This window comes from Folsomia candida, unplaced genomic scaffold (genome assembly GCF_002217175.1).
Source record: "Folsomia candida strain VU population unplaced genomic scaffold, ASM221717v1 Fcan01_Sc007, whole genome shotgun sequence".
NCBI lineage: Eukaryota > Metazoa > Arthropoda > Collembola > Entomobryomorpha > Isotomidae > Folsomia > Folsomia candida.
Window position 1 is genome coordinate 4285984 of NW_019091199.1, and position 27919 is coordinate 4313902.

Sequence of the window (27919 nt, forward strand, 5' to 3'; positions counted from 1 at the left end):
CAGAAATGAGAAAACTTCTCCCAGTGCAAACAACCCGAGGGTAAGCAAATGAGAACCTCATTCACGAGAAATCATCAAATGTTTTGAATCCAAGTTTGGAACACTGACAAAAACAACATTTGTGAGAATCAGCCCAAAATCATAGTTGGCAATTTATACAATGGACGCCACCGTTATCTGACAAAGAGAACAGTTTTTTGGTGAGTTCCATGCGAAAGTAAAACATTCCGAGTGGCTAAAAGGCTGGCAGATCTTTAAATCTCTTGAGCAAATTCTCCTCATTGTGAAGCAAAGTGGTATTTCCTCATGTACCAAAATACTAAATGGCATCAAAGTGAAGGGAGACTGACCACACCACAGATTTTCCTCGGTGTGTGAAAATAATTCGCATTTTAGAGCGAAACCTCACGTTCGCATTACTGGTTGGCCAAAGAATTAATCTATTTAAATTAAAGCGAGAATGAAACCCATTGATTTCTTGGAGTATTTTTGCTTGGTTGGAGTTTGCTCTGCCATTGTTCGGTCAGAATGGCGCAGGGGGAGACTATTATGCAAATCACACAAGTACAACAAACAAGACGGAAATCAGCAGAATTAAGTAAAACACGGAAAGAAGAAGCCTCGCGATTATTCAGGAGTCGAGTTTTCTGCTGTTAAAAGGGAAACTTTTTGTTCAAGAGAGACGTCAATAAATCTTAAAAGTCAACTTGCACAGCAACGCCACCAGGGCTCAGAGGACTCTGCAGAGTGTGGTTGACGTGGTTGGTTCGTTCGTGTAGTCGCACATTATTTCAGTGCATCTAGTTTCAAATAAAATGCTTCCAATGCTTTACTTTTGGCTGGTTAATGACTCAACAGAATATCTGTTGCTCCGAGACGACGGGATTGTTATGCAAACAGGCTCAAATTTCGTATTTACATACATTTCGAAGACGACTTTAAACCCATTGTTGACGAATCTTATACTTAACGGCTATTTAAATTTAGCTACTATGAATGTACTGCTGCGTGGATGTCAAGAAGATCGGCTGTACTGACACTGCAGATTCATGCAGAATGATGCCCTACAAGTTTCTTTGATGCACAATATAGGTTGAAGAGCAATGGAGCAGAAGGATGCAAAATGCATTTATTTTTTACACGGACTAATTAACACTTGGTGTCGCTTGATCAAACCTGTGTAAGGGTCCACTCGATTGTAACAGATTTAAATTACAGCGAAACCATAACAAGTCCCCCAACGTGCACTATATGAAATTGTGAACAATAACTGGATTAGACCAACGGGACTGGCTGCATCATGAATGTGCAAAAAATGAGCCTAGCCTATGCAGTATGCACTGCAAAATCTATTGTTGTCAGTGTGAAACTTGTGGAAATCTAATTGTGCAAAAATCAGGTTTCATCATGCAGTCAAACATACATGCATAGAAAATTCTTGGGATAAAAATTATTCGAGTACACCTGCCCCTTGCCTTGTAATAAGACGACAATCTCACCTTTACCCTGCCACTGAATTATGTAAGTACTTAATGTTATGTTAAATAACAATTTGTTTTCAATGCACCTGTGAACCGGGCTCCGGGCGTTTCCTCCGATTGTCAAAAGAAGACGAAGACTATGTCTATAAGCTGACCTTATTGATACACATGTGAAATATGCTAGTGTTGTACAACGAACATCTCTGGGCAATGGAACATAATTATAATAAATATTAAAATTTCGCATTACGAAAGTTGGAAAAAGTTTATTTCGGAATCTTCTTTCTCAATGGTGATAAGTACATCTCTAAACTTGTCCAGTAAAAGCATGAGTTGTGATCTGCGAACATTCTCCCTGTACATGATTTCTTCGAGGTGAAAGTCGCCCGTGAAATATTTTGAAAGTCTGGAAAACAGGCGAACGTCTTGAACAGTGAGAGGGGCTTTCACCAAACTAACGGCTCTTCTAACCGCCTCGTTCAGCTCGGGAAACGTATCTCCGACCGGAATATTAGTGTTGACGACGTGTTCGGATGTCGTGGTGTTTGGAGTAGCTGGCATTGAATCGGGTCGTTTATCGTCCTTGTCTATACCAGAAGGATCATTGTTGATAATGTTGACATCGTCCAGCGCAGTTTCCGAAAAGCTGTCACTGGCTGTCACCTCGTCCTCGTCCACTTCAAATGGTCTAATGTTTAAGCTGGTGGTTCCGTCAACGTTTCCGGTGTAAGCGGATAAATAGTCGACTCCACTATCTCCACTATCCATAAGTGTGCCATCAAAATACGTCGTGAGGTAGACATATGTGTAAAGGTGGATGAGTAAGTGATATTTGAGCATCCAAATGACCAGAGATACTTGCTGGGCTTGGAAGAAACTGCCCCCTGCGAATAAAAAGTAATATATGAGTGCAACTGACATAACATACTTATAGAAATCTATTTTTTAATATAAATACAATAAAGCATACCAAGAACCGGATTAATTCTTTCCCCCAATGGCATGGGCAAGGAAAAGTCGGCTAGTGTTTGTGCCAAAGACAATCCCGGAAAGCGTTCAGTAAATTCTTTCACTAGTCCTTCGGAGGTAATGGGAATGTCTGGAGAAACGACGTAGATATTTGACTCGCAAAGGGGATAAATAACCGTAGCTTGAGCCCAATAAACCAAGTGAGAAGCAATTTCTACTGTTTGTGATAAGGTCAGATCTGCATCTGCTGCCAGCGTTTGCAGACTCTTCAAAGGAGAATAGACTTGAAGGAGTCTGGAGATGGTGGAAGACGCGTCGAGTAACAAAGTGTCAGTTAAATCATCGGGTTCAACCAATAAAAGAATGGCATGATATGGACGAATGGCCTCAAGACATTTGTGAATAGCTTCTGGTTCTACGAGGGGAGTAGATTGATCTTCTCTGTATCTAAACAATTATTAAATTACAATTATAGACAAACAACTTATTCGTCGTCGGATGAAAACTGACAGATTTTGTACTGAATAATTACTTTAAAATGTGAATCTTTTGCGGTAGACAAAAGCTTATTTGAATCCACCCATTCACCTAAAGAGAATTAATTTAAGTTACATATATTTTGATATAATTTAAATACGCAAAACTCTAATTGGTACAATTGGAAAAATACCCTCATGAATGTCCTCCCTTTCTCAACAACATCGTTGTATATGTATTTGATCATCCTCGCAAGTTTGCTTTTGGATACAATTTCATCAAACATTCTGTTCTTGAGTTTGATACGTCCCTCTGGATCATTTTGATCGTCTGGTTCTAAAGTGCAGAGTTCGTCGTGGATGGCCACAATTTTCTTGAACTCTTGTGTCAAATAGCTACAAGAACAATAGGTTAAGATATTATTTAGGCATGCATAAGGAATTAATGGATAGGGCATAAGTAAATAATAACATAAGAATAATGTTCATTCTTACAGGCATCGATATTCCTCATGTCTTAATGCAATTCCGAGTCGCTTGCTTAAATCGTGAAAACATTTGACAATGGAATGACTAGCCACGGCGTTGAGGCAGAAAACAATGTGAAACAGTTTCACGGATGTTTGCAGTCTGGAAATATTTATATACTTAAATGTATTTATAATTACATATATATATTTATATTTATGTATATTTATACTCATGTTCGTGATCCGGGTCAAAATTATTTTAAATCAAAATTTCAAAGTTCCTCTCACCCCTGCTGAGCCATATTCCTATACAATTTCGGATGTTGCATCAACGTTGGATGTCCCACGAATCGTATATAATTCAACTTGAGCTCAAACTTTCTTTCCGAAAGATCTGACCCCACGGCGAGCAAGTTTGATAAATCCTTATCACTCAACTCGTTCAACATTTTGGCTCCTTCCGCTGGAGTAAACTTGTCCATGTCGCTTCGATTGTGTTCCTCATCATCGATGAATATGTCATTCGTCGTGTTTGACACCACGGACTTGTCCATGCTTACTCCCGGGCTGTAATAGAATTGCCAGATATTTCAAACTTTAGATTTATTTATATTATATTTACCAAAATCAAATTGTCATTATTTACACATGCCTAACCTTCGGCGTAGATTGGAGAAGAGTAGACCGGCGGGTGAGGTGCGGGATGTTTTTCGCATTATTGGTCGTGCATTAATACTTGCACTTCGACCGTCTCGAAGAGGGCTTAGGAAGGAGGACTCAAATGAGGTCTCCACGGCCAAGGAATCCAGGGCGTGGAGACTTGTCGGAGCTGGGCGACGTGGAACGATGACGTCACAGCTCACCTTGCGCCGCCTCCTTGGCGCTAGATTGTTGCCATCGGGAGTGAGCGAGCTATCAGCCCCACGTTGGCTTAATGGAATTTTGTACGGATATCGGAACAAAAGACGATCACCTTTGCTTCCATTCTTGACAAGGATGATGCTCAGCGGGTTCATGACGGAAGTGCCCGAAGAGGAAGGGGGGTTAGAGTTGGGTGTGGAGCTGGTCGCCATTTTCTAAACGGCACCACCCACTGCTGCTATTTGTAGTTAAGTGCCGATATCGTAATTCAAGTATGATTTTATGACGATGTTTATGATGACTGTGAGGTGGAACAAGTATGCAAATCGTGTCCCGCTCCGAGTGGTCGAATTTATGGGGCAAATGAGCTGAGGATGAGAGGTAGAGCAGACACTGGGCAGATGAGAATTTGAGATTTGTGTTAAAATCCTATAATTTTATTGAGAAAGTTGTAAAGTATGAGACAAAAGGTACTGGAGAAGGAAGGATATTCTAATTCCACGTCTTCAGACTGATGGAAAGTCGTTCAGGCCAATGTTATGCTTGTGAATGAAGCCGTCGCTGTCTCGTCGTCGTTCCTTGAGCAGAAAATGCATCGCCACTCGGTTGAAGTTTTCAAAGTCAAAGTTCCCAGCACCTGTATTTGAAACAGGAACATTAGACAATGCGCATTTATAATTAATTAGACTGAAATCATCTCCCCTCCAATTTCTTACCCTCGGGGTCGTTGGCGTTAATTTGCATCTTAAGTTCTTCTGGGTCGACCTGCAACTCTGGATGAAGGGACCTCAGCATTGATGCGATCTGGTAACCCCGAACACACCCCCGGCGCTCGTGGGCGTGGAAAACTTTCTCCATCACTGCAACAGGGCAAAAAGAAATTTTAAGAATTAAGGATTCTGTTATGAATTGAGAGAGGAGGCAAGTTGAGACTGATCCTAGCTAAGCTTCCAATAATTTCAAAGTATAGATCTTGACTTACAGGTTTCAGATTCCTTTCGAACTTTGAATTCCTGGAAATATTCAGACAAAAATTTGTGCTATTATAAAAATATTCTTGTAAACTTTTCTCGCCTGTTTAATAAGTGTAAAGCTTACCATCTCGTTTCTGGTTAAGGTGATTGGTGTTTGTTTAGGTAGAGTTGGTTGCTTATTATGCAAAGGAGTTGTGAGTACTGATGCTGTGTCTCAACTTTATGTGCCCTTTTATACACAAAGAAGAAATGACGGACTGGGTAAAATAAACGGACACATAAAAATAGATTTTAGTCAAAAGTTTGTTGCATTCAGAGATCAATGCTTTTCTGCCGACAAGACCTATAATTATCGGATGCAGTTTGTCAAGAGGTCAGTGCCGTCGTTGGGTCTAAATTATTATACAATGTGTATTAATCTAAGTACATATATGCAGTAACTACTTATCTATACGTGTTAAGGATTAGCTTGTAACGTCGTCATCACCAGGCCAAGTTTGCTGTGAGGTGACATTTCCCTTTAAAAAATGACAAAAGTTTGGCAGAAACAATCTATCATGAGAACCAAGAAAAAGCTAACTGATGGAGTTCATTTACCGTTTTGGAGGCGTTCTTGGTGATCTTATACATATTCCATGCACTACGGATGAGGGAAAAGTGTCCAACAATGAGACATGCACGGAGTGATAGCCGGTCAGATTGGCAATCCGGAAATGCTTGTGTAAGTATGAATATAGATGGATTGATGGGGAAAGGGAACAGATTATTAACCCGGACACCTCATTTGCAAATAATAACGTGACTGTTTACGACGAAGACCTGGCTGAGGATAACCACCAGACACTTAGTTTCGTTGTGCCAAAAATATCCTGTTTACTTATTCTTAAAAAACAAATCATTCACACATTGAGGAAATCTGTCAATTTTATGCTGCAGCCCGGTGTGACTAACTCTGACTCCTCTTCTGTTTTCATTGATCTTCAACCAAGAAAAAAGTGGAACACTGTCCTGCCAAATGTACATATTGTGCTTATGAAGTCTCATAATAATCTGGTAATAATAGCTTTGTCGATTTTCGGGCCAATAAACTTTGTACTTTTCACTTTCACTGAGAACGAACTCCTTTTACAAATCCGTTGCGAAAAGCTCCTAATAAATGTAAATTCAATCGATTGATTGATAAAAGAGCAGCGAAATATTAAAAAAAGTATTGAGTCATAAATCAATAATACTCATGCCATAAGACGTGTGCAATAAATGTGTATACTGACGGACTGTTGTCGCGATTTGCTTGTATTGATGTAAGGATTATTAAATGTACGTAAAAATAGAGCTCACAGACAGAGTGCACTTTTTTGATGTACATATCTGCGATGTTTGTGAGTTAATGAGTATTTGTACCGGAAGCAGTAATAACATTTCAATCAGCATCTGCCTCTCTCTCTTGCTCCGCATGAATATGAATATTATGACCCTTTGGCTTATCATCTTTCTCCCCGGCCAGAGGCACATTGCCAGATATGCCATCGTCCTACACAACGTGCTCATTTTTCGTCTCCATTCTGACTCCTCTCTAGCAAAAAAAAACATGGAAATTGCTGAATGTGACGCGTTGGAGGAGATTGACAGGAAGGAAACCTGGCCGGACAGAGAAGACGACACTGACGATCTGCATCTTCTGGTGCGTATATAAGTGGGAGCGCTTCTCAGCTCATTAATCATTTCATTTCTCAGCCCAACACAACAAACACAAGTGACGAGTATTCCTAGAAAGCATCACTTTCACTAACTCTTAACTGTCCTCATCCTTGAGACAAGTCGTCACATCAATCTCTATCAATCAGAAATGGTAAGAGACTAGAATTATTATTGCTAATCAAGAGATCCTCAGACTTGTTTGAACTCAAAGTGTAATAAAAATCTCAATTTTGCAGGAGTTCAAAGTTCGCAAGGAGTCGCAAACTCGTAAGTCTCACCATTAATCCACTTGTTTTAATTTAATGGATAAAAATTAACTAATTGGAATTAAATTATGCCAAAATTAAATTGCAGTTTTGGAGAAGATCTTCAACAACCACGAGCGACGGGGTGTGGTGCGTGGCTACCAAATGCCCACGCTTCTCCGCTCACTCAATCCAGAGTTGAACTACAACGAGACCGAGCTGAAGGAGTTGGTCGACGACGAGGACACGAATGGTACGGCTGAAATCTAATTAACTTGTCATGAGGGGAGAAGGTGTGGGTGTGGATGCCCTATTGAAGTTCAACAGAGTTTTGGTGTTGTTTTTTTACAGGGAGCGGTCTAGATTTTGACGCTTTCTCCCGAATTTCCCTTCACTTTCTACTCAAACAGGTGAGAAGAGAAAGCAATGACTTTTCTCACAAGAAGCTTGTTCGTCCTGGCGACTTCCCGGAAGCGACGTAAATACACCAGCGATATGAAATGCATTGAACCATCCACCCACAAGCTAACCCACGATAATGCAATCATGATCGAGATCAATAATATGCTTGGTAGTTACATAATTGCTATAAAAAATTTACACACAATTGAAATCTCTCCCTTCGTGACTCGCTCCTCAAAAAATGAAGTTTATTTGTTTCTAACTTTTGGTACAAAAACAATAAAATACAGTTTATTGGAAGTTGAACTGTGCTCATTTTTTCCATCCCCATCCGCCACCTCCACCGCCTAATAAAATAAAATAAATGAATTGCAATATCAAATGCTAGAAGGTGAGTAACAAAGGGCCGTAAGCTGTCAATGTTGTTAAATTAAATCACAAGATCAAAATACCTCCTCCCCAACCCCATCCGCCACCTAATTGGGAACAAAAACCAAGTATTTTACAAATTTTGCAAGTTAACAAAGTATTTTAGTATATCTTTTACAACAAACAATGCTATATTATGTCGGTGACCAATGCTAAATTCTCACCTCCTCCTCCTCCTCCCCAACCTCCGGAGTCTAGAAATGTGATCAGTTATTAGCTTAGAAATTAAATCTAAATCTAATAAGTTTAAGTCCAGTGTTTTTCTCACGTTGGTGTTTGTGATGGTGGTCGTGATGATGATGTCCCCAGCCTCCGCCGCCCCCACCGTGACCGCCCCCTCCTCCCCACCCCCCCGTCTGAATAATTATGATGCGACCACCCCCCTTCTTCGTCGCGTCGGCAAGGTCCACGCACGTCCAGAGGAGCAGCAGGAGGCCGAATGAGGCCAACGATAAGTGAAGTAGTTTCCGCATCTGCATGTCCTCACGTAATAAGAATGCGTCGAATGAGTATGAAAATAAAATCGTTCAAAATAATAAGCACTTTATCAAAAAAGGTTAATTTGGGAAACTTACCACATACAAGAACACGGCAGGTTCAAGGAAACTTTAATTGGTAAACGGTTGGGTATAAAGTGCGCTCTTAATTTGTGTCGCCTTCATATTTATAGCCTCAAATTATGCATAGCAATTCCTATGCATGACATAATAGCACGTACGTTCGTATGCATGTATGTAGTACGACGCGTCGTTGGTGGGTGCAAAATACTTCATAATGCACATTTGAAATCTTGTTGTGGAAAGAAATTGGTCAAAAATTGAGAGATAGTTTTGCGAATTGTATATGCACGTGATAATTTTGCCATACATAAGATACGACGAGTCGTATGCCATTTATGCAGCATGTATACGTAGCTGGGCAATGTATTATTGGTTGGTACTATAAACGGAATGAATGAAGATGATGATGAAGTGCACGATTGAGTTTGTTTAGTGTAACGTGAATATCATGAAATTCAAACAAAAATTGACAGGAAGGAAAATGAAATGAAATATTTATTCTTAATTCTTTCTGAATTCACTTTGCAAGTCATTCTAGTTCAGAATTATCGACTTATGAAATGCGAATTCACTCCTTGGCTGGTTGGTTGGTCAGTTGTGTTTGGTTATTGAATGCGAGTTGCGAATTCTGTGAATTATTATAAAACAGATGAAATGATTTCACATTTTAACCAAGTTTCACCAGACTTAATCCCTCACGCAATTTCTCATAATAGGACACGTTCTCTAGAAGGGTTCCTCATATATTAGTTATGTAGGAGGCATACATATTATTAAAATATCCACATGTCAGACTTTGCAATTGTCAGACCCCAAAAAAATAACAACAACTTTTATTTCATAAACTTCTAGAAATCAGTAGAAGTGGCAGATGTACATAATTCTACATATACTCCAGTTGCCTGATCTCCTCTAAATCTTAATATGCAATAACTTTTAAATTCTATTTGTACAATAACAACAAATCTACCAATAAAGCGTAATATGAATATGAGCTAAAATTCCTAGTTTCTAGTAAGTCTGGAGATTCAATGCTTAAAAGACGAGTCACAATACTAAATTGTAAAAGTTATAAAACAAGAGAAAATACAATTCTTCAAACGTGGCGAATTTTCTACGATTCGAAATCGTTGAAGCTATGAAATTCCATCGCAGAGGGTGTGGCCGTAGGATCTTTAACAAATTGGTCACACAGTTTCGTATACTGGTCGAAAGTCAGCTTCCCATGGCCTGCATAATAATGCATGCATATGAGTAATTATCACTTAAAGTAACGCTTTTGAACAAAATATCGAAGATATTGCTATAACTCACTTTCAGGAGCCATTGATTCAATTTTCTTGTGCAACTCAACTTTGTCGACGTGTGCACCCATCTCATCGAGCAGGGTCGATGCTTGGTTCTCGGTCACAATTTCTTTGAAGCCGCCTGAAATAATGGTTACGGATTTACTGTCACTTAATACCAACAACAATTCAACAAAAAATCTGCACACTATTGAACCGTGTATGTATGTAATTATATCGCCGTTTGTTATTTTATTACCAGCTCCAGTGTACTCGGTGCTCGATTTACGCCGAAACATGTTTTTCAACACTGCATATTTCTCAAATTCCTCAGCCTGTTACAAATAAAAAGTATGGTCTAAAAAGATGGTTCACTTTGTGCATGTAAATTTTTGAGAAAATCAAAAACTTACCATTTCTACTATATAGTTATTCAGCACGCTTTACAAAGTGCGTAGTTTTGTGTAAGAAGATTCGGGTTTGTATAAGATTCCTCTCTCTCGATCAGTTTCCGGGACGCTACTGCGGAGAATTTTCTCCACTCTGGTTTATATATGTCCGGACAAGTTGTTTACATCCAATGCTCAATGTTTCCCTGCCTCTCTGTGGGGTTCAAGTGAAGGTGACTTTAACTTTGGATTTGCTTCCCCCCAGCTTATCCGTAAAATACCCGCATTGTCATTTTATCCATATAATCAATTCCAGTTGACTTCAACTCCTTTTAAAACAGAAATGCAATTTACGGTATGTATCCATTTGCACGACTCAAGCATATCTTCATGAGTCATCCCAGAAACGTAAAGACGGGTAAGGTCCATAAACACCACTCATCCATGTACCCAAGTCTCCAAAAAGACAAGGAAATTAGGCAATATGGAGTTTCCCTTAAAATCGAACTTGCGGTAAAGAATTTGGCACATAAGATGTAAACATCATTATCCGTTCGTACAACTCTTTGTTATGGCCACGTCGCTCGAAATAGTTGATCTAGAAGGGAAACTTACTCCTAGTCCTTATACAACCAATAATCATGTATTTAGCATGCCCAGACAGCCGTACATGCACAAAGGCGACGATGGGACGAAGCGACGAAGCGATCATATAATGGATATCATTTTCTTATATCCTCCGGGAAAGGTGACATTGCGGGTCGTGAGAACGCAATTTCTTTTTCTGTATGCACTTTTGCATGTCTATTTTCCGATGACCTTCCATGTAATGTAAGTAAAGACAAGCTGAGGATGAGGTTGAGGCTATGTAGGAAGGGAATGATAAGTATAGTAATTGAATTATCTATAATCTATATTTAGTATTTCTCTGATGCTTATTAAGTATGCGTCGTTACCTCGTCTGTACCCGGAATGTAATGACAGGTCTAGTAATAAGGCTATCATCTATAGCATCTATTAGCGTAATTTCTAAAATTCAGAAAATTCTGCATTTGTGGAAATTTTTTTAATCGGATGTACATATTTTAGGCATTTAAGCATTTCAGTATAATGTAATCTTAGATTAGTATATAAATGTAATGCATTAGTTCGTCTCAAGCTCAGGTTGTTGGCAGGAAATCTCGATTTGTTCACAACACACAAAGCCGATGTTCAATGTTTGTTTTCTTTTCTAGAGTCCCACGTTTTAAAGTCTTTAACAAATTAATTAATTTAGTGTGGATAAACAAGTTTTCATTACTTTAACCAGGAAGTGTTTTTTTTAATCTTTACCTGTCCAATTATTTGTAAACATCGGACTTGACAGGTCTTGCGATATTTATTTCCGTACATCGACTAATATCAAGTAAGTTGATTTTTTTTTTACATTTAATGAATAATTTCGCATTAATAAGTTGTCTGTTGATTAAGTCAGATAGGATGTCGATGCCCAGCGGTGGTGGTCCACCTATGATGCACCAGCAGATGAACATGAACCAGCAGCAGCAAATGGGTGGTCCGTCGCCACATCCTTCACAAGGTCCACCGCCTCCTGGCCCCATGATTCCACACGCAGCTCAACAACCACCAGGTCCGCAGCCACACCCTGGACAACCGCCTCATCCTGGAGGTCCGCACCACCCACATCAACAACAAGTTCACCCAGAACAAGGACGAATGGACAACATCTCAAAGGCCAAATCTCTAGTTGTTCCTATTAAGGAGTCCCTCAGTAATATACTTCGGACTGGGGCCAGTGCCATTTATGCCAATAACATGGTTGACAGTGGATCGTACGTGAAACTATTTAAATAATTTGCTAAACCGGAATTAAATTGAAATTACCTTCATCATATAGGAAACCAGTTGAATTTGACGTTACCAGGTTTGACCGCACACTAGAAGAATTTTTTACTCTCTGTGATCAAATGGAGGTGAATTTGGTGAGTATACCTCATTTGCACCAATTCAATTTACCAGAATTTATTGTTTTTATAATTCGCGTATGAACAGAAAACATCAATCGAGTGCATCAACCAAGGGATCTGTTCTCAGCGATATTTGCAGACACCGGTGGCCTTAAGCAGAGTAGATGGTCTGACCTATCCACAGTACATTAGCGTGGTCAAGGGTCAAATCGCGTATGCCAAGGAAATTCATGATACTTTGGCTGAAGCTGCTCAAAAGTTGACTGAATGACACTTCATAAATAATCCCACAATATTTATTAATTTGTTTTTTGCAAACAATTTTATATATTAAATAGTGTAAAGCATATAACCCTGTAATTATCTGGGGTGTCTCACTATACTAACTAACTTTAACTTTTATCATGTCCACGTTATATGCTAAAATGTTTTAAAAATAAATAAGGATGTGAGTATATCCTTTATTTGCAGTTGATCATTTCCAGAAGCATTTCAGATAAAAGTTTCAATTCCACAATACAATAAAATCTGTAAGTCCACACCCATTTGCGTCTCACTTTCTCCAAAAAGTTGACCTTTGTGTCGTCATGTCGTCCTACGGGGTAAAATGATGATTGGACTTTGCACGTGACTTGCAGTTGGCTCAATTCATTTCTTACGCAATCCACCACACGATTCTCGCTCTTTCTATATTGTGTTCTTCTTTTTTGCAAGAATTTGCAATCTTCTAAAGAACACACATCGTTTGGACTTATCATCCATTTCTCTACGTCTTGGTAAGCTAAAAAACGTTTTGAGCGTCTCACTCACTCGCTCACTTTTGTACAAGAACATTACATCACAAGTTTTTAATTCCACTGTTGTAAAACTAGTCTACCTTCTCCAAGAGTTTTTAACTAGCTACATATTAACAATTTGGTTTTTAATTTGTGAACAAATAGCATCACTCGTCCTTGTTTTTTGACAACCAAACTAATCGAAAATGGGCCGACGTGGACGATCTGCAAGTCCCCCACCGAGACGTGCTGCACCTCCAGCACGACCAGCACCAGCACCTGCCAGGTACTAATTCATAATTGTATCAATTAATTATTTCATACTTGATTTCTTGTTCAATTTTCCAGGGCTGCTCATCCTCCAGCACCTGTCGCACCTCAGCCAACCCAGCCAATGATGGCCCCACCAGCACAGGGTCCTGGACTTATGGTTAGTCAACCAACAAAATGCTTTTCTGCAACTCACTTTTACGGCAAGAGTTTTAGCTTTTATGATACTATTTTTATCATTCATAGGGACAAATGATGGCAACTGCAGGAGGTGTGGCTATTGGATCCACAGTGGGTCACGTAATTGGTCACGCTATCACTGGCGGTGGTGGTTCTAGCGCCGCTGAGGCCGCCCCTGCAGCAGCAGCAGCTCCAATGCAAAGTTCTGCACCCAGCGGACAGTATGGTCAACAACAGCAACAGCCTGAGGGTGGTGCTTGCGCCTGGGAAATGAAGCAATTTCTTCAATGCGCTCAAACTCAAGGAGACTTGAGCCTTTGTGAAGGGTAAGGTTTTTTGTCGTACGAATCAATTTATTCTAGCTAATTGATACGCCTAATAATCGATTAATAATTAACCTCTGTGCAGATTCAATGAAGCTCTTCGTCAATGTCGTCAGTATAACGGACTTAACCAGTAACGCAGCTCCAATATAGAAGACTTATTCCAAAACGTCGTAGTCAAACTATTAGGCTAATAACAACTATGTATAACTGTCAAATTTTACGTTTTATCAATCAATCAAATCAGAAACTTTACACATTAAAATGCTAAAATTATCATCATCAGCCAACAGAAGATTGGTCATTTTATTTCGAGACTACCAAAAACAAATTGTAAACTGCGAGAAATGCGAATGCAATGAATAAAATTGTTTTAGTTTAGAAAAAAAAATAGTTTCTGGCTCACATTTATTTTTTAAGGCAGAGCAGGGCATAAAATTACAAACATAATAATGTACGAGTACGAAAATATCCAAGAAAAATATGCGAAAAGTAAATGCAGGACAGACCAAAGACAAATAATTTTTTTTAGGTAATCCGACAGTACTGGAAGAAAGGGCACAATTCCTTGATTACAGAGATAAAAACATTTTTAAGAAAAATAATAGAAATTCTCTTGACTAGATGAATCTTGTGATACTTCAAAACTTTGGATGCAAAAAAAAACATACCAAATATTTCTAACCTATCATCTCGAACCATGATACCATTGTCCCACTTACAACTTACATACATATTTTAATAACTACTCATCTAGCTACATAAAGTTAATTACAAAAAAGATTTATAAGAAAAACTTGAAATTAATATATAATACAAAAATACATACGGTTAAACTAAACCTCTTCTACAAAGTAGATTAGTAGTGGATATGTATGAACATGTCATATTAAAGCTTCTGTATAGTTATAATATTATAATTAAAAATATGTTCTACTGAAGCATCCCTAAATTGTAATAGTAAAATATGTGTAATATATAAAATAGATAAAATACGAAATAAGGTAACTTTGTGCTCCCATTAATAAAGCTGTTGGAAGAGTTGTTGGAAACTTTTGAGATTCCATTTTGCTGCTTGAATGATATGTGATTGTGATGATAATGTATAACCGACCGACGTGCATATTAGTACTCTGTGCTAATCCTGATGATTTCCACTGCTACTGCTACGACTTTCGACACTGGAGGGCGGCGGGGTGGTTGGGAGGTTATCTGTGCAAGAACTGCTGTCGTTATTTTTGGTGGTAAGCTCTTCGGGTTCGTCGGCTTCCGAGGAGTTCATTTCCGTCGTGTCTTCGCCATCGTCCTCCTCCTCATCGTCCAACTCTTCCACATCAATCTCCTCATTGTCATCAATGTCCACGTCCACCTCCTCGTCGTCATCGTCAACAATGTGGTTGTTGTTGTCATCCTCGAGTCGCATCTTTTTGAGACTTTCGATCCCCGTCCCACCACCCTCCGACCCCGTTTCGGACGATGCCGAGGTGGACGTCGATGTGGGTGTGACCATTCCTACGAAGGAACGGATCTCTGAGAGCGAGTCCTTCCTTCGTTCATTTCGGTTGATGAAACTACTTTGATTGTTGTTGTTGAGACTGTTTTGATGATGTCTCATGGACCAGGATGACGATGATGAGTTACGAGAAGACCCATGTCGGGAAGTTCCGTTGGGGTTCATAATTGTAGGAATATTGCCATCATGTTTCCGCAAATGTCGATCCAGATTGGTTTGTTGACCAAAGGCCCTCTCGCAGAGCGGGCAGCGGAAGGGCTTCTCTTTGTGATGAATATTTCTAACGTGGCGTTGCAAATTGGAGGAAATTGAAAAGGACCGTTCACAAAATTGGCAGCGGTAGGGCTGTTCGCCCGTGTGCGTTCGCAAGTGACGGGTCAGGTTGGCCGATCTCGGAAACACCTTGACAATTTTAAAAACTTAGGTTATTTATAGATCGCGTATGGTTTATAAGTACATATTTAGATTTAAATACCTTTCCGCAGTATTTGCAACAATATCGGTCTCGAGACTTGCTTATCCCTCCTGACCCAGTTTGACCTGTACCTACGAACACGAACGAAATGATTTTGTTGAACTGACAATTGAGAGTGAAAGAGAAGAAAAATAGCCAGTGCTTACCAATGACATCGTGATAGGGTTGTTGAACGAATTGTGGATTAAGAGCGGACGCCACGAAAGGAAAAGGTCGTCCTCCTCCCCCTCCTGGATGATGGGGGGACGCATGGCGAAGACCGTGTGGGGGCAAATGATGTCTCCCAAACATGTTCATGGCTGGATGGTTCATTGTTGGAGGAGTGAAAGTGGCTCCATTATTGTTGGAGCTGCTGCTCGAGTTATTGCTCAGAGTCGTCTCGGTTTGCTCATTATTGTTGCCAGGCGTCTGCCTTCCACCCCCATTCGCGATACTTATGGGCGTGTGGATCCGTTTCGCTGCAGGTGGGGTGGGGCTGGACTCTGGTCTTGGGTGGTGGTGGTTGTGGTGCTGCTGGTGCGACGACACGGGGGTTGGACTACGCGACCGCTTTTTCGGAGGTGGGCTCGGCGTACAAGTACTGATGACGTTCTGGTTCTCGTCCAACCTCTTTCTCCGTTTGACGCTGAGATCCAGAGGCTGCTCATCCTTCGAGGAAACCACACCCCCAGCAGACTGCTCCTTGGAGGGAATTTTGGCTTCTCCTTCTTCCTCACCCACTGCTCGACGATTGTGGTGATTTTGGACACTTTGGTGATGATTTTGCTGCTGGTGATGGTGCCCTTTTCCCGCAGAAATACCGTTGTTGTGAAATCTTTTCGATAGGTCAAAGGGCATGAGAAGTTCTTTGTTGTTTGGAGTGCGAGACTCGGAGGAGGATCCGTTGAGAGCTGCCCCCATAAAGAGGTTGGATGGGAATGGTGACGAGGGAAGATGTGGCGCAGGTTCCCCCACAGCGACGGACATTGACCTGAGAAAACCAGCCGCCGCAGGATGGTAAAGGGCGCCAGGTTTGGGGGGCAAGAGTCCGGGAAGCGGATGGTGCGGGAGGTGGTGGTGGTGGTGAGAGTGTGGGTGCATGGGGTGCGGTGTGAGCATGGAAGGAGGCAGATTATTCAGACGTCGCGATGGGTTGGAATCCTTGTCCCGCATGTCCAACAACCCCTGGGGGTACATCAACGGGAGCCATTCTAAGGCACTCATGGCTGCATTCTGAAAATCAGAAAATTACCAACTCTTAAATATTATTCACCTATTAAGTAGGAAAATCATCTTAATTTGCATAGTATTCAAACGTATCTTGTATGCATCAATTCCCAATAATAACGGCACTTCTCTCGCATTTTATGCATTTATTTTAATCCGTGACCATTAGGGCGACCACCCTGGAACTCATACATATCCTTCTTTTTTGTATTCTCCCTCGCGTATTATTGTCAATTGAAAAGTTGTTGGGAACTACGGGTCGAATTACTCATGACGAATTCATGGACACCCAGTTACTCAACAAAAGATGAAATAATAATGGAGATTGGATTGCGACCAATTTGAAACAAATTCGCACATCTCAAGAGAATAATGATAATACGAGACACAAATAAAGCGTTTCTTCTTCTCGACTTGGTTCGTGTGAGTTGAACGCAGCATCCACATGTCGACGACAATGGGCAACAATGGCTGAATCTAGTTTAGGGACAAAGTACTATTTTTGTATTCGATACGCACTCCATCCGTCCGTCCGATTCAACCTGTCGTTACATAACCCTTCCTTCATGGATGGTGAATTTTCTTTCTCAGTCGCCGATCCACCAGCAGAATCAACACTCTATCGTTTCTGCTTCTTTTCGTTGTAATAAGACATCCTGCACAACAAGGAATATGTACAATGCGATCGCTCAATACTCCACATTCTTCTCATACAAACAAAAATGCCAAGAAGAAGGCTACGATGACGACGACGTTACGTATGTGGTGCTGTGTGTATGAATTTACGTACGTAGGTATTAGGCAACAAGTCCTTAAGTGCAGGAGGAGGAAGATTAGCCATGCCCATGACGTGGTGGTGATGATGAGACTTTTGCACTTGATTGACGTCAATCCCTGTCGACTTTTTACCTCATTTCGCCAAACCAGCCTCATCTTTGCACAAATAAAGCACAACAATGTCGCACATCTCATAAATTCGTGCATGTAATTCAAGTCGAATTGAAAGTGAAGAAGGCATCACTACTCGTAAACCAAGAAGTAAATAAGTCCCCCGCAACCAAGATCAATTCATCGCTTAGCCGTGGTTCGCCAATATTGACGAGGCAAATGGTGTCAGCCAGCTGAAATGGAAATTGATCACAAATTGAGCAGCTCGCCATATTATTCAATGCTTTGAGTCTGCCAATGTAACGGCGGAGGAGGAGGGAACTCCCCGGTCTATTAAGCACTATATCTGCATAGTATTACGTGGAATTTATCAGCATTTTACTCAAAAATGACACAACAATGGCTACCAAGCTATGTGCAATTACAGCAAAAAACGAGTATCAGTTGCATTTCTTTTAGCCCATTTTTCGCACCATTGACTCTGAACTAGATACGAACCTACCGTATTTTTATGGTTCACGATGACATAATATAAACTCGAGTGTATGTAATAATAATGTGCTCGATGACATTGGATTGGATTGAATTTCAAAAATGATGCAATTCGTATGATTACATACACAACAATCATGGTGATAATGTTGATACATAATCGTGACAACTTGTGACCACCACCGCGTTGTAGTTGACTACGAACAACCATAAATTGTAGTAATTACATGGATAAGTAAATATTGGAAAAAAATCTGTGGTGTAGAAAAGACAGGGAAAAGAAATAAAAGTCCTTGACTTAATTTTCTCACTGATTCTTCTAACTGAAGGAACAACAGAAAATATTCGAGCCATTCATGCAATGCAATAGTCGACGAGAAGAAGAAGAAGACAATGAAATCTTTTAAAATCTGGATAGCAAAATGAGGTTGAAACTGAGAAGACAAAGACGATAGATGCGAATGGATGGATTGGTCGTAAAAAGTTGGATAATAATGCTACAAGTATTTAATAATGATAATAGTAGTACTGGTTGATTGTCCCTATTTCTGGTCGTTTCGTGGACCAGCATGATGAACTCACGACGAGTGTTGTTGTTTCTGCTTCTCTATTCTGCCGTCTCTTCAAAGAATAAGCTAATTATTGTCACTCTGCAGAAAACCTTTTAAATCCCATTGTTGTTAACCAGATCAGTCTTAACGACCACTTAGCACTTCTCCACCATTTCCCAACCAACCGTTGGCTTAATTGTCTCGTGCTCCGCGTGTATTGTTGGTGGTGGGCTATAAAATATAAAATTCTAAATTATTATGAAATCTGCATCATTGCGAGGACGACGTTGGTTAATCAAAACGAAATCAATCGGCTCCTTCCTTTTGCATTATTTGCAATAATAAACGAATGGGCAGATAAATTGCAATGCGACTCGCTCATTGCATGAACTAATTATAAGAGCAGTCCTCAAAATCTAATCGTAATCTGTGATGGTGATCCGACGACATCAAAGTTGCGGAGCTACATGCACATTTGAATGAATCGGAGAAAGGGGTTTCGCACGCCTCCTCCGCCTTTGACGACGCGGCGTCCTTTATTCTGAGCTAATTTGACACCTGAAGATTTCTTCCTCTCTCAATCACCACTACAATCGTCGTCCGTCATTGTGGGATGGGCAGTTTTTTGTTGGACGCAACAAAATCATCAATGATTGTACAATTATTATTATTCGTAAAAATCAATGATGCTTCTGTGTAAGCAAATCAAGTGATTACTGAATTAAAGTTTTTGCCCTGATGTATGACATGACCTTAGTTCAGGAACGAGCTATTACGCATTTGCCAAGTGGAAACCATATCGTGCCGATAATACAGAATCCATCTGCTGTCACTTGACTCTCTGTGGCGATGGTGACTTTGAAACTGACTCTTCAGTTCTTGAGCGATTGGATCGAGCAAGAATGAGTGATGACAATGAAATGGAACCAAGCAAGCAATTTGTGTACCTTAAAACCTTAGGAATTGGATTGAAGTGTAATCGCAAATCTCAATAATAATGGATCAAGACCTTCATGGATTTGCATTGGATTCACCACACAAAACGCTCAGTGATTCTGGTTTCTAATTCCTTTGTATCTGCTTATATAGAGACCCATGCATATGCCTGTGCAGGCTCATGTTGTACTTAATTATTGGCAGAATTGCTGACAAAAGTCCTCCAGAAAAGAGTGATAAAACAACCACGCTTGAATTTGGGATGACATCGGCACTTCTTGAAAATTGGTTTCCTCTGAGGGTCAAATTCAAGAAGGTAATAAAATAATAATGAATCTGGTAACCCAACGTTAATTCCTTCTTGTTTTGTATGTAACGCTTGACTTTGTCGCTTAATTTGTTAAGTAACTAACTTTGTCACGTCGGATCATCAACCATTATTTATACGCAGTCGAGAGATGAATATCAGTGTAAGTGGCTAAAAACCATCCTAAAAGCTCTTCTCAAAAACGTCAAAAGAATTCAAGGCTGGCACTCAATGTGGTTTCTCTAACTTTGCCACAATGGAAACCCAAGAAGCAAGAAGCAAAGTAGAAAATTGACATTGGCCGAATTCCTTTGTCGTTTAATGATGTGCAACATTTTGCTGAAAATAGGAAACGATCGAGGAGGAAGTTATTTGTCACCTGACACAACGGAGATCAGGTGCAGTGCAAAGATGCGTAATAAATCCTGTCATATTTTTCAACCCTGTGCGTCACAATAGGAAAACAATCAAAAATTCGCTTGAATCCATCGGCTTTGCGGTTTATCTTTTTGGCGACGATACCCTTGGGCATTAATCCTCTACCGCACCACACACAGTGCATGAACCTCCTTCCGTCCATAACACCAAGCAAATTCTAAAAAGTTTTAGGCTCACATAAGTAATTCCTTCATTTCGATTAGTTATTGGTCTATCTGCTCTGCGTAGGTTATGCGCGATGGCGAATAACAGTGGGCTAATGCAAACTGATGAAGATAGCGAACTTTCACTCTCTACTGCCCCATGCACACCACACACAACTCGCCATAATAGTGACGCCATTCCATTCCTACGCATGGGGCTGTGTAGCAGGAAGATTGGATTGACCATTATTATCAGCACAACATAATAGTTGAGGAGAAAAAACGATTAAGATTCATTTAAGTGACCATTCAACCGTGTCCATCTCCATCACGTTCTTGTTCCGTCTTAAAAACGTGGTCGTCAGTGTTCTCCTCCTCATCACCCAACAGCCAAGCTAAGGATAAGCTACTCACTAAGGAAGTCGTAAGGCTGCTGCTACGTACAACAACCGATGGATGATGTATGTTGAACATGCAAATGTTATTGCTGCTGGTCTTCACAGCTCGACAAAAGAAACAAAAAGTGAAGCAATTACTCTGGTTTCATGTAGAAAATAAAATTAAAAATTAAAAAGTTGGTTCTGCAGCAGGGTTTCTTCTCCCCGTTGAGTAGCACTAGAGTAGAAATGCAGAGTTTAATCAACATGCTGATGATGATAACAACGGACGGATGGACGATAATAAAATAATGCCGGACATTTCTCTCTCTTCTCTTAGAAGAACAAGAGCACGCACTGAAATTAAGGAGATTCATTCTCATTCATGAAGATTGGATTTGCCCAAGGCTGGTTTTTTACACTTTTTCTGCTGACCAATTTCTCAGGAAGGCTTTTTTCTCCCCTCCTTCGTCTTCTTCTGCTGCATATTCAAGTCCTGCAACGTTTTTTGTGAATGAATGAAACTTTTTTGAAATTGAGAAGCTCTGATTGGAGACTTGTGCCCAGGTCGTGAGCAGAACTTCCTGTCTCATAAATTGAGACTTTCTTTTGTACTTTGTTCCCCTGCTCGCTCTTGTTTTGACTGTTTTGAGTCACCACATGATTTTGGTTTTATTCCATTTTTTGCTAATGTGCTCACTCAATTTTCTAAATGATTGGTTCAGAGTTTTGAACAGTCAAATGTAATTCAAGGCTGTTGCATAAATTGGCAAAATATGCACCACGCACGTATTTTTTTATCAGTCGAGGGATCGAATAACTGCATTACATTCTCAATCTCATGCAGTTCCCAATTAGCTCTACATAAATTATTTAATCAATTGGGTGCAAATTTTGTGCCTGTGTGTGGAACAGTTTTTTTTCCTCCTCGATTGGATAAAATGCACTTTTGCAACCAATTGGTTCTGGTCGATTCGATAATCGTTAATCGATTGGTACGAGGTGCACTTGCTCTCAATTTCTTACAGTTTTGTAATAAACCTTCAAAGAATTTCTCACACAATTTCAATACATGACGAAATTAGCCATATTTGAAACCAATTTTGCAATGATTTGCAAAAATAGAGGTGTGCTAATTTTTTCATCGGGAATCAATCACAAGGTTATTAAGCACGTATCTATCTACATATTGCGGTGTCCCAGTCACAACAAATTGGTTTTACGTAGTGGTGCATGTAGCGAGTCCATTATGTCGAACAGTCAATTGCAGTGGATTGGGTTACAAAATTATTTAGATTACTTGCCTAAAGTACACACGAGGAGATATTGAAAAGTGTAAGTTGGTGCGTTTAGTGGAGGGAGGAGGATGAGAGGAGAGAGGAGGTGACACGGATGAGGACATGTGAACCGCATTCAATTTTATTGTCCACTTTTGAATAGATTTTTGGTCTGACGTGGCCGTAAATTGAATATGTTATCAAAGTGTCAAAGGATGAGCAGTGTGTATTTCCACAAGAAATGCATGTGTGTGCATATGTAGAATTATGTAGGAGTGATCATTAAGCCATTTCGCATGGACGGAGGATGAGTGCTCTGGTTCGTCAATCGCTTTTAGTGCAAGTCTTCTTCGACATAGAGGGCATTTAGTTTTCTGTGTGCATCTCGATCTCCTCATGAAAAGCAGTCCATTTAAGGACCATTTCTCATTATTCGCCCAAGTCGTCGTCGTCGTCTCCGCTCCAATGGCTCTCTCTCACACACAAATAATTACTTGGGCTGCGAGAGGATCAATGAAAACGCCAAGTTTGAAGTGCCAATATTATTTGTAATCGATTTCCAATTCAGTTTTTTTATTGTCCACGAATCCAATGACCATCTTTTCAACTCAATTTATTCACACTTACAGTTTACTTTACGAGACTGCTCAATGATGATTCAACTCCTTTTTCAGTCACTGCCTCAATTTGCTTCAAATCGTCTCATATATCCTTTGTTTCCTTTCACAGTTTTGTCATTTTTCGACCAAGCTGTACATGCATGACGTAAAAAAATACAAAATAGCACATATTTCACAAGCATTGTAGCAAATAATATTCGCCAGCTTTGAAAATTTTGCCAATTTAAATCTTTAAAAACTTAGGAGGAGTCCCTCAAGAAACAATTCTTCAATAGCGACATATCCGATGGATTTAATTGCTAAAGTGTTGCACTTGCAGAAAAATGTGCAAAAAATATAAATGTTTATGCACTCCTCTCCAATTTGGACTCACTCATTCCTGTACTTTTTTTTACCCTTCTGAATTACTATGCATGCACTCTTACAAAACCTTTCATGTAAAATAATGGATGGTCGCAGCCGCAAATTAATTGGAGCAATTTTGTCTCTCAATTTTAATGCCAGAAGAAAAAAAAAGAGGAAAAAACCAGTATGGATTTTTTGCAGTGATATGTATATCGTGTCTGCGACAGTAATTCGATCAACTCATCATCATCACCGTCGCTTGATTTGAGGGAGAACTGAAGCAAGTTGACCTAAGCAAACGAGAACAATTATCTCGCGATTATTTATTTATTTATTCCTACTCTGTTGGAGCTCCTGTTGTTGCTGCCACATCCCAACTCACAACAATGAGCCCTGATTGTTGCAGCAATATACGTACATATGATACAAAAGTAGAATTTCAAGTGTTAATTGACAATTTAGCCAGCATTGGATGTAGGCACAGAGAGAAATAAGGCGTATGTACGTATGCGTCAACTCTTGTATGAACATGCACACATAATCAGATCCAATCAATGTTAATTGTTTGGGACATTTTGTTTAAGGAATTTTGTCACCGACGAGATGCGAATTTTGCGCAAGTTTAGTGACAAACAGGGACTGAGAGTGACGCGTCTTTAATTTATTGCCTTTTAAAAAATTTGCTATTAAAAGAACAACAAAGGCAGAATTGCAACCTATTTGAAGAGAGTTTGAAGAATTTATGCAAAAAGTCCTGTTAAGGAGACAAAGAGTTGCGTAAGTGAGTCCATTGATCGTCGTACAACGTTTTATCGTCTATTGATAGCTTGACAATAAAAGGAAGGTCCCTCCCATCCTCCATCCATCGCTCTCCTCGTAAAACTTCTTCTTGGACCAAATAACCAAGTGATCCAATTTTTTGCACGTGGAAAATCGAAAGTGAGTGAGTGAGTGAGTCCCACTCTGTTCAAGTTAATGCAGGAATTGGAATGCAATCGTGGATCGAAAAAAGTAAACTATTACTGCATATCTGCACTAAGTAAGAAGCACATGCAAAACCACACACAAACCACCCCAAGCAGTGCGAATATAGGGACGTGAGTGCAGATGCGAAGCACAAAGGAAGTCTTCTCATTGTTGTTGTTGGTGGACGATTACTTTATTAATAAAAAACTGGATGACATGTTCACATTTTGTGTCTACCGTTCTGGGAGGATGCATGAATATCATGAGATTGAGACGATTCTTCTTGGTCATCCCATTCCCGTGCTTATCCTCAGTCTCGTAATCTTGAGATTACTCAACGATCGGTGAGTGAGTGAATGACGCGTTTAATAATAACAAAATTGCGTACAATAGCTCATGCTTGAGTTGGAGCAAGGTCCACGTGAGTGAAGGAATTTGATTATTACGAAAGAATTGATGGATAGTCCTTGCAATCACAAAGTATAATCTGCAGCAAGAGAGGAGCCTAAGCTGACAGGGTGTGGTTGGCCGAGGAGGAGATGATGCTGGTGGTAAAGATGAAGAAGAAGACCAAACTGCATCTCAGCCTGTCTAGAAACTAGATCAACTTATTGGCTCGCATGTTCTATGTGTGTGTGTGTGTAACATGGTAGAAAAGCAGCTCTAGAGCTACGAACGACGAGGATGATGGTATTATTATTATTGTTTTGTTGTTACCGTTTGTTGCATGCAATATGATCCTTACAATAAAGTGGGTAACTGGTGTGGTGCACATGGGGCAAGCAAGAACGTGGAGTGGTCGGGTGGAGTCCTCGCCTCAATGAATGAATCAAGTTTATTGCTTTTGAGTTTCGACTTTGCTGCAAATTTATTAAGCCATATCATCTCCTCGCGCATAATAATTGAAATGAGCCAATTCAGCCTCTTCACCCTTCACATCCAATTGTTAATTGCTGCTACTCTCTAGTCGAGATCCAATATTTGCAGCATTTCATCTCTCTCTCTCACCCATCATCCCTTTGTTGCCTACCCTCTAGCCTTTCCTCAACAGTTCTGCTCCTTTTCAATAGCATATTATCGTCCTCTCCGTGATCTGCGAGGGGCAGCGAACCATTGTGTCGAGGTTGCAGTAAATGGAACCAATTCAAAATATTGAACAACTGAATTTGCACAGCGACAAGAAAATAAAAGCAAAATGACTGTGATCACTTTCACTGCCTGTGAGGGAAATGGTGAGACGAGATGAGACTCGTGTGCATAAGGATGAGAATTGAGAAAAGATGCTCACTACTTCACTTGCCATCTATTTATTTACATGCAGCTCGCACAAAACTCGAAATGATTGAACGACGAAACTGCTCTTTGCCTTTAAAAACTTTAATCAGTCGTCGCCGTCACCAGAATTGTCGTTCGCAATGATAATAATTGGCTTGATCTCGATATTTGATAATGATCATCTTCTTCTCCTCCTCATCGAATCTTTCGCACAAAACAAAACAACTCATCAGCCCTATCGAACCAAAATCTCGAGAAGAGTCGTCGTCTCTCTTGTCAGATATTGCAATGCAAGGAGTAAGCTTGGTCTGGTGGATGGATGACATCGACAAAACCAACTTTTGCTCTCGTTTGTTCGTAGCAGAGTAATAAAGCAACTTTAAAATGAATGTGAAATCATTAACGGAGCAGAAATTATAACGCATCTTCTCTTCGACTACTTTATCATCCTCCCCAAACTCCATATAATGATGACAATAATGCTGCCGAGATAATTGTACCACTGACTGACTACCACTAATAATCATCAAGTTGGCAACTTGGCAACTCATTTCCTCTCCTTGCACACACGGGTTGGCCGATATTGTGACATATTCCACATATTTAATTGGTTTTTATGGTGCGTAGTGTCGAGTAGTTTGTAAAATCTGCTTATTTTGTCCCATAATTATCGCCATTAGAGAGTAATTAATAAGCGCTGTGCTCACTCAGAGACGTAAAAAAACGAAGGAAACAGACAACATTTTGATCTACTTGCACCTTGATTATTCTCCTTGTGCATATGTAAGAACACCACTTTTGAGGATGAGTGAGATGATGATGAGCAACGTAAATTGGATGGAAATTGGAATTACTCAATTTGTAGTATTGATTGTAATAATTGTAATTGCAGCTAATGTTACAGATTGGCGATTAGAGATTAGTTTTTGGTCATTGATTGCTCTTCTTCAGCAGCGTCGGCTGCAGACGAGACCTGAATATTTAATGGATTTTTGGAAATAAGTGAAACTTTGCTTTACATATTTGTCTCTGCACCTCATTACAGGCGGCACTAAATTACGTTATCATCGAATTTAGGCAGTCTCCCATCAGACGAAATGCGCAACTTTACTACAATTATGACCTATAAATTACATCCTTGCTTCCCACTCGCTACACATAAAAGTCGGTCGGTTGTTTACTTTTTTGCAAGATTTGAGATTCTATCGCATCTCATTATTTCAACGCCACGATGAGTGAGTCGTGTTTCGGATGAATTATTGGCCAGTTGTCTGAGGACTCTGTTGTCCTGAGTGGTGAAAACTAATACAGTAAGAAGAAGTGCCTGCAGATGCTTTTTCCCTTAAAAGATGACAGAGTGTGACACCCAGAGACGAACGGCAACGATTTCACGGCTTTTTCCTGCTCAGCATGACCTGCCCAAAGTAAACGTAACACACCGTGAACCATAAAAACGGCGGTTTGAGTGGTTGCTCAATTTACACACCTCTTAAAAACCGATTTATTACTTTTAACAGTCTCATATATGCCAAAGTAATGAGTTTCATGAATTTTTCATATCCTAATGCTCACAAAGGACCAAACTGAAAATTACCTGGTTTACGGTTCCAAATCCAAAAAATAAATGCTTGTTTTCGAAGGGAGATTAAAAACTGAACACGTGGGTAAAAGTCGATTTGACTATTTCGCCATAGCACACAAGCTCACTGTTTGTTATTGTTGTTTATTTTCTGATTTGGATAAACAAGGGTTTGTTAACTATTGTTGTTTGGGAAAGAAGAGACGCACTGGAGGAGAGTCCGAAGTGGTGAGAAGAGGAAAGGCACAGAGGAGGAAGGGTTGAAGGCACTCTGTCGTGTGAGGCGAGTTGAGATGAGACTGCTGGTCAGCTCAGCCCAACGTCGACTTTAGTTTGGGGTGAAAAACAGAGACTTAAGGAATTGATCTGCTCAACGTAGGCAGCGAGTAACTGATAGCAGATTCACTTTCATCTCAACCTAAAGACGACGTATCAGGTAGCTCGCACTACATTCAGTCCACCGCAGCAGCAGCAACGGCAGCAGAAAGAGTATCACTCCATCCCCCATCTCATCTCATAAGAATGCACCACTTGCACTTTTACCTTTTACCAACCCTCAACCAACTATATCGCTCACTCACTTATTACTCTTACTTCTTTGCCACCTGCGTAACGTGGCATTTAACTAAATTCGACAACACCAAAGGTACTCATTCCCAGCGACAGAGATCATCAATCTCAAACAGACACATACACAAAGCCGTCCATTTACATCACAACATACGCACCGCAACGATCCGCCGATGTCGCATGTTGCGTAATCCCGAGCATTTTT

At 40.1% G+C, this 27919-nt stretch overlaps 7 protein-coding genes across 8 annotated transcripts; 3 read left to right on the forward strand and 4 right to left on the reverse strand.

Moving 5' to 3' along the window:
• Positions 1-1720: 1720 nt before the first annotated feature.
• LOC110851872 (GATOR complex protein NPRL3) lies at positions 1721-4588 on the reverse strand. Its single transcript, XM_022099797.2, has 7 exons — positions 4054-4588; positions 3685-3963; positions 3422-3556; positions 3121-3322; positions 2983-3038; positions 2452-2897; positions 1721-2365 (listed from the first exon to the last, which is right to left on the reverse strand). The coding sequence occupies exons 1-7, from the start codon at positions 4467-4469 to the stop codon at positions 1728-1730; spliced, it is 2172 nt and encodes a 723-aa protein (XP_021955489.1). The 5' UTR covers positions 4470-4588; the 3' UTR covers positions 1721-1727.
• Positions 4589-4665: 77 nt separating this feature from the next.
• On the reverse strand, positions 4666-5490 carry LOC110852475. Its single transcript, XM_022100561.2, has 4 exons — positions 5356-5490; positions 5240-5270; positions 4974-5117; positions 4666-4894 (listed from the first exon to the last, which is right to left on the reverse strand). Exons 1-4 carry the CDS (start codon positions 5356-5358, stop codon positions 4764-4766), a joined length of 309 nt encoding a protein of 102 aa, XP_021956253.1. The 5' UTR covers positions 5359-5490; the 3' UTR covers positions 4666-4763.
• A 1437-nt stretch (positions 5491-6927) lies between these two features.
• On the forward strand, positions 6928-7876 carry LOC110852425 (troponin C). The gene is made up of 4 exons (XM_022100494.2): positions 6928-7080; positions 7166-7196; positions 7284-7427; positions 7526-7876. Exons 1-4 carry the CDS (start codon positions 7078-7080, stop codon positions 7654-7656), a joined length of 309 nt encoding a protein of 102 aa, XP_021956186.1. The 5' UTR covers positions 6928-7077; the 3' UTR covers positions 7657-7876.
• A 1491-nt stretch (positions 7877-9367) lies between these two features.
• On the reverse strand, positions 9368-10423 carry LOC110852061. Its single transcript, XM_022100033.2, has 4 exons — positions 10265-10423; positions 10111-10186; positions 9880-9993; positions 9368-9795 (listed from the first exon to the last, which is right to left on the reverse strand). The coding sequence occupies exons 1-4, from the start codon at positions 10265-10267 to the stop codon at positions 9680-9682; spliced, it is 309 nt and encodes a 102-aa protein (XP_021955725.1). The 5' UTR covers positions 10268-10423; the 3' UTR covers positions 9368-9679.
• An 885-nt stretch (positions 10424-11308) lies between these two features.
• Positions 11309-12682, forward strand: LOC110852236 (mediator of RNA polymerase II transcription subunit 29). 2 transcript variants are annotated; one of them, XM_022100248.2, is made up of 4 exons: positions 11309-11645; positions 11715-12072; positions 12138-12222; positions 12293-12682. In XM_022100248.2, the coding sequence occupies exons 2-4, from the start codon at positions 11720-11722 to the stop codon at positions 12476-12478; spliced, it is 624 nt and encodes a 207-aa protein (XP_021955940.1). In that variant the 5' UTR covers positions 11309-11645; positions 11715-11719; the 3' UTR covers positions 12479-12682. The 2 variants fall into 2 exon arrangements, with proteins under 2 accessions (XP_021955940.1, XP_021955939.1); XM_022100247.2 differs by having other exon boundaries at positions 11333-11645; positions 11711-12072; positions 12293-12671.
• Positions 12683-12827: 145 nt separating this feature from the next.
• On the forward strand, positions 12828-14137 carry LOC110851861 (coiled-coil-helix-coiled-coil-helix domain-containing protein 2). The gene is made up of 5 exons (XM_022099782.2): positions 12828-12983; positions 13149-13269; positions 13332-13413; positions 13500-13759; positions 13842-14137. Exons 2-5 carry the CDS (start codon positions 13190-13192, stop codon positions 13891-13893), a joined length of 474 nt encoding a protein of 157 aa, XP_021955474.1. The 5' UTR covers positions 12828-12983; positions 13149-13189; the 3' UTR covers positions 13894-14137.
• Positions 14138-14147: 10 nt separating this feature from the next.
• On the reverse strand, positions 14148-27654 carry LOC110852161 (transcription factor hamlet). The gene is made up of 4 exons (XM_022100149.2): positions 27160-27654; positions 15891-16956; positions 15745-15815; positions 14148-15671 (listed from the first exon to the last, which is right to left on the reverse strand). The coding sequence occupies exons 2-4, from the start codon at positions 16945-16947 to the stop codon at positions 14895-14897; spliced, it is 1905 nt and encodes a 634-aa protein (XP_021955841.1). The 5' UTR covers positions 16948-16956; positions 27160-27654; the 3' UTR covers positions 14148-14894.
• Between the last annotated feature and the right edge of the window lie 265 nt (positions 27655-27919).